The sequence below is a fragment of the Bidens hawaiensis genome, unplaced genomic scaffold (assembly GCF_021521415.1).
Source record: "Bidens hawaiensis isolate Kalapana, Puna unplaced genomic scaffold, B.hawaiensis_p1.1 tig00002307_1, whole genome shotgun sequence".
NCBI lineage: Eukaryota > Viridiplantae > Streptophyta > Magnoliopsida > Asterales > Asteraceae > Bidens > Bidens hawaiensis.
The window spans coordinates 3,423,317-3,429,315 of record NW_027491124.1 but is presented as its reverse complement, the minus strand read 5'-3'; the positions used below and the strand labels follow the sequence as shown (position 1 = coordinate 3,429,315).

At 34.4% G+C, this 5,999-nt stretch overlaps 1 protein-coding gene across 2 annotated transcripts; it reads left to right on the top strand.

The window, feature by feature from the left end:
* The first annotated feature begins 2,760 nt into the window (after positions 1–2,760).
* Positions 2,761–5,564, top strand: LOC143617005 (beta-fructofuranosidase, soluble isoenzyme I-like). Of its 2 annotated transcripts, XM_077089690.1 has the most exons (6): positions 2,761–2,796; positions 3,511–4,367; positions 4,446–4,607; positions 4,718–4,953; positions 5,046–5,133; positions 5,222–5,564. In XM_077089690.1, exons 2-6 carry the CDS (start codon positions 3,525–3,527, stop codon positions 5,411–5,413), a joined length of 1,521 nt encoding a protein of 506 aa, XP_076945805.1. In that variant the 5' UTR covers positions 2,761–2,796; positions 3,511–3,524; the 3' UTR covers positions 5,414–5,564. The 2 variants fall into 2 exon arrangements, with proteins under 2 accessions (XP_076945805.1, XP_076945799.1); XM_077089684.1 differs by lacking the exon at positions 2,761–2,796 and having other exon boundaries at positions 3,462–4,367.
* Positions 5,565–5,999: the final 435 nt, after the last annotated feature.

The following is a 5,999-nucleotide window of genomic DNA, read 5'->3' as shown; positions in this document are numbered from 1 at the left end:
ATAATTTTAATATCATATATTGAAATGACTTAAAAGAAAATGACTATATATGAAAATTGGTTGAAAAAAGGTAAGAAAGGCTATAGGATTGACAAGTGGCAAAAATGGTAGGCTTTTATTAGAATAGATAGACTAATGTAGACTATGAGATCCGTCCTCCCCAACTGCTAATATCACGATGAACTCACTGAAATCATGCACACTAAATAACACGTGTAAGTCTCGTCACATAGAGGTATTTTTGCAATCAAGCTTGTCCCAAACAATGGCGGATCTATGGGTTATCCAGGGGTGCTCGGGTTACCCCTCAACTTTCCGGGTGAAGTGTAAAATTAGTGCAAAATTTTGTTTCTGTTCTACATTCTGTGTATTAAGTTACCCCTGAACAAATATAAGGATACCCTTGATAAAATGTAAAGAGAGAAAGTGAGGAAGAAGTCATCGGATTTTTTTTCCGACGGCCTTGTACAGTTGCAATTTGCAAGAAGAAGAAGATAATATAAATAAGTTACTTACCCTTTGTCCTTTAGTGTCCTTTCCTTCTTTTACTTGTTAAATTATAAACGTAAAATATTTAATATTAATAATAGGAAACACTGAAGTTCAACGCTTCATCTTTAATTTGGATTTCTAAATACTCCGTATTATTTATTTATATATTTGCTGGCATAGTGTATTTAGTTAATTGTATTTTGTTTAACTTTTTTACTTTATGGTTTTATTTATATGTTCAATACATTTTTAATTCACAGGTAAAAAGTATAAATAAATATATATTATGTTTTTGTTTAGGTCACAGTTTGACATATTTTTTTATTGTTATTATTGTATAACTTTAAAATATGGTGTTTTCTATCTTTGAAATAAGTTGTTCAATACATTTTTAATTCACAGGTAAACAATATAAATAAATATATATTATGTTTTTGTTAGGCCACGGTTTGACATATCTTTTTTATTGTTATTCTTGTATAACTTTAAAATATGGTGTTTTCTATCTTTGAAATAAGTTGTTACGATGTGTTTATTTTTGTGTATGTTCCGATATAAATTTTAGTAAGAATAATTAGTTCTACGTTTCGATGTAATTTTTTTTTTCAAAATGAGTCAGGTCAATATGTTACAACCAATTAGAGTTAGAATATGAATTCATTAACATTTGAAAATTAGGGGCCCACTTTTCCACTCGTACAGGACGGACCCCTGATGGCTCTTGAATTCTCGGTGACGGCCCTATATCAATTTATGATAAAAAAAAAATTGGGTTACCCCTCAAAATTTATCCTAGATCCGTCACTGGTCCCAAACATCTTTTCCACCACACCACCTGTGTTTTTCAATTTAGCATTCCTCTGGGCATGCATGTATATTGATTCACTAACGCTAAAAAAAAAAGTTATTGAATATCATGTGACATTCACTAGTTGGTTAACCACACAACTCTCCAAATTAAAGTAAAAAAGTGTAGCGTTTATTTTATTTATACAGTTGGATCATGGTTCATGTTAAATTTATTAAGTTCAAATAAGCTCTCTCTATAACCCTCATTATTTTTCTCTTTCTTTATCTCCTTTCATTCCATAATCTCTCAACAAACCATACAAACCTTTAATAGAAACAACATAAATATATTCAAGAAACTACACGCATTAATTGGTTGTTTATTTGTTTTTTTTTAAATTTGATCAGAGAGAACATTCATGATTACAATTTTTTAGTACTTCGATGGAGACAGCATATGTTTATAGGGAAAGTTTTCAAAATAAGTTTCTAAAAACAAATATCAAGTTTTAGGTATAATTTGTAAAAAAATATTCAATAATATGTATTATAAACTAACTATGACGAGTAGATTATGTTAACATACTAGTAGTTTGCAAAGCCAATCAAAACATGTCACGTGACCATAAAATAAACGTGACGAGCAAAATCCCTAATCAACTAGCCGCCACGAATAAAGAAATGTCTCGTAATCAACGTCCACGACTACTGCATAAATCCGTTAAAACTTAAAAAAAATTGTTATAATATCATACACATAAAACTTAATAAAAACTCAAAACTAATAAACAAGACAATATTTAACATATATTTTTTAATCTTTAGAAATGAAGTAAAAATGTAAAAAGTAAAAGTTGCAAGTGTAGAATTGAGTATATCTATAATCACAAAGGGAAAATGAAAAACATATGAAAGGTACGTACTCTAGATCTACCATTGGCGAACCAAATTAACATTTAATCAAATATGCAATTATGACTTCTTTTACTCCAAACAAACGGCCAGAATTAATTCTTTTTGAAAAATCATTTTTTATCAAATAATTAAACTTAGTCCAAAATTCCAAAATATCTATATCAAGGTGCACCAAGTTAAGTAACTAACTGAACTCACTTATCTCACATTTACCTTCACCATGAAAACCCTTCCTGAACCCATTACTGACCTACAACATGACTTATTATTGGACCACCACGAACCACCACCACCACCTGTTGTAACAAAACGCTTATTCATCAGTATTGTTTTGTCGTGTGTCACCTTTGTGTCTTTGTTTTTCATTGTTTTTAACCAACAAAAGTCCCGGCAGTACTCCATTCCCGATTGCCTGACGTGGCAACGTACAGCTTTCCATTTCCAGCCAGCCAAGAATTTCATTTACGGTACCATTATTATCCCATCATATTTGATAAGTTTTTGTAATTTTCGACGTTTCTAATATGTTTTTCCCGTTGACTGTTTCATGATTATGGTTTAATGTACATCTCTGGACGCTATATTCTTCAGATCCCAATGGTATGTTAATAGTATGTTACATTTGGAAAATATCAAAATGTCTGCTTCATCAGTCAACGTCGACAAAATGTTCATTTGACCATTCAATTCACCCAACGTCTGGTTCCCTAAAAACCGTCGATGTTTTTAATCATTACTCGACATGCTTTTTAACTTACCTGATTCGATTACTTATCCAAAAAAACCATGTTGGAAGCCATAATAATCTCTTCGGGAGCAAAAATAAATAAAGTCAGAAGCCATAATAAATCCAGTGGCGGACCCAGGAATTATATTCTTGGGGAGCGACATCGGAACTTAACACTAATTTTATGGGGGGCGATCGGGATTTTCACATACAAATAACACTAAAAAAAATTAAGGTGGGAGACCGCGCCCCTACCCTTAACATAGGTCCGCCCCTGAATAAATCTCGTCATAAACCAAAACAAATATTGTCATGCGGCAAAATAAATCTTGTCGGATGCCTAAACAATCCCGGCGGTTCCTACAATTAAAAAAAACTAGAAACCAACGTTTTTATGGCGCGTGGCAAAATCTGGCCCGTCGAATATTGATTAAAAGGTGATCGGGTCGACGAGTTTAAGGGCGAACATTTTGGTGGTTGGTCAAATGGAACTCAAGATTGACCGTTCAAATGGACATTTTGATCCCTTCAATTATTATTATTATTATTATTATTATTATTATTATTATTGATGTTTAAATATTTAGGTCCATTGTTTCACATGGGTTGGTACCATTTGTTCAATCAATATAATCCTTACGCGCCCGTTTGGGGCCATATGTCGTGGGGTCACGCGGTGTCGAAAGACATGGTTAACTGGTATGAGTTACCAGTGGCTATGGTTCCAACCGAGTGGTATGACATCGAGGGTGTGTTATCGGGGTCCACCACGGTATTGCCCAATGGGCAGATCTTTGCATTGTATACCGGGAACGCTAATGATTTTTCCCAGTTACAATGCAAAGCTGTGCCGGTGAACTTATCAGACCCCCTCCTTGTTGAGTGGGTTAAATACGACGGTAACCCAATCCTATACACTCCGTCAGGGATTGGGTTAAAGGATTATCGGGACCCGTCAACTGTCTGGACGGGTCCCGATGGGAAACATAGGATGATTATGGGATCTAAACGTGGCAATACCGGGCTTGTGCTCGTTTACTATACGACGGATTACACGAACTACGTGTTGAAAGATGAGCCGTTGCACGCGGTTCCTGATACTGATATGTGGGAATGTGTTGACTTTTACCCGGTTTCGTTAACCAATGATAGCGCGCTTGATATGGCGGCATACGGGTCGGGGATCAAACACGTGATTAAAGAAAGTTGGGAGGGACATGGAATGGATTGGTATTCGATTGGGACTTATGACGCGATAAACGATAAATGGACTCCTGATAACCTGGAATTAGATGTTGGTATTGGGTTGCGGTGCGATTACGGGAAGTTTTTTGCATCAAAGAGTCTTTATGACCCGGTGAAGAAAAGGAGGGTCACTTGGGGTTATGTTGGAGAATCAGATTCTGATTATCTTGACATATTAAGAGGATGGGCTACTCTTTATGTATGTTACATTCTAATTTATTTGACCCTTTTTAGTTTTAAAATAACAAATGTTCTAATGTCTAGAAAATATTAACAGAATGTTGGAAGAACTATTGTACTAGATAGAAAAACTGGAACCCATTTACTTCATTGGCCCGTTGAAGAAATCGAAAGTTTGAGATATAATGGTCGAGAGTTTGAAGAGATCGAGCTGGAGCCCGGTTCAATCGTTCCACTCGACATAGGCACGGCTACACAGGTTCTAATTTTTTATTTTTATTATAAGTTATTATATAATGTAACGTGTTATAAAATTTTTGGTGGACTACTATGTTGAGAAAATAGTAACATAACATGTGCGGATTGCAGTTGGACATAGTTGCAACATTTGAGGTGGATCAAGACACATTGGAAGCGACAAGTGGAAATGATGATAAATATAAGTGCACCACGAGCTCGGGTGCAGTCGAAAGGGGAAGTTTGGGACCGTTTGGTATTGCAGTTCTGGCCGATGGAACCCTTTCAGAGTTAACTCCGGTTTATTTCTACATTGCTAAAAATGCTAGTGGGGGTGTTTCAACGCATTTTTGTACCGATAAACTAAGGTAACATAAACATAACCTTTCATATGCAAGTACTTTTATTTTTCGATATTAAGTTGAATGAGTTATTTTCAATTTGGAAAATGTAATTTCAGATCAACATTGGATTATGATAAGGAGAGAGTTGTGTATGGGAGCACTGTCCCTGTTTTAGATGATGAAGAACTCACAATGAGAATATTGGTAAGTAAAAGTTTTTTTTTTCTTGTTCTAACTTTATAATATAAAAGATGGGAACTAAATTATATATGCTTTTATATAAATAAAAAAGGTGGATCACTCGATAGTGGAGGGGTTTGCGCAAGGAGGAAGGACGGTTATAACATCAAGGGTGTATCCGACAAAGGCAATATACGAAGATGCGAAGTTGTTCTTATTCAACAATGCCACGGGTATGAGTGTGAAGGCGTCTCTTAAGATTTGGCAAATGGCTCAGGCCAACATTCTTCCATACCCATTTTAGTTGTGTACTCTTATTTTCTATTTATTATTGTTTATGTATTCTAAACCTTATTATTTTTCTTAAATATTAATTCCCGTTGCGGTTCGATACTAAACTAGGTTTTTACCTGGCGCATCGTGTCGGACTGTTTTGTGTTTGGTAAGTCTTATTACCTACCACGGTACAAATTGTAACAACTCGAAGTTTTATATTATTATTTTATTAACCGTTACCCGACATGCCTTTGTGTTCGGAAAATTTTATTAGTACATACCGCGTTTATGGAGTAATCATTATTATATCATTAATTGTTTATTATATATATCTAATATTAAAATATATATAAACAAACTTTCATTTATATGTATTTTGAACCCCAAACCAAACTTTAACACGATAATGTATCCATTTCCAAACTATAGGGGCTAAATAGCAAATATGTAAAATTATTATTATAATATTTTATCCAAACCCGTTTATCCGACCCATATCGCAACCCGGATACCCAAACCTTTTGCTTGAACCACAACTGTCGTTCTAATATAGGAATCAAGTTGTGATTTATGATCTTCTTACCTTAATAAACGATGCCGACACTCGTAATTAT

Bases quoted from the DNA above. Each gene is read 5' to 3' on its own strand.
- LOC143617005 (XM_077089684.1), top strand. From the start codon at position 3,495: ATGTTTAAATATTTAGGTCCATTGTTTCACATGGGTTGGTACCATTTG. The intron at 4,368-4,445 runs GTATGTTACATT...AAATATTAACAG, and splicing joins GAGGATGGGCTACTCTTTAT to AATGTTGGAAGAACTATTGT. The intron at 5,134-5,221 runs GTAAGTAAAAGT...TAAATAAAAAAG, and splicing joins AACTCACAATGAGAATATTG to GTGGATCACTCGATAGTGGA.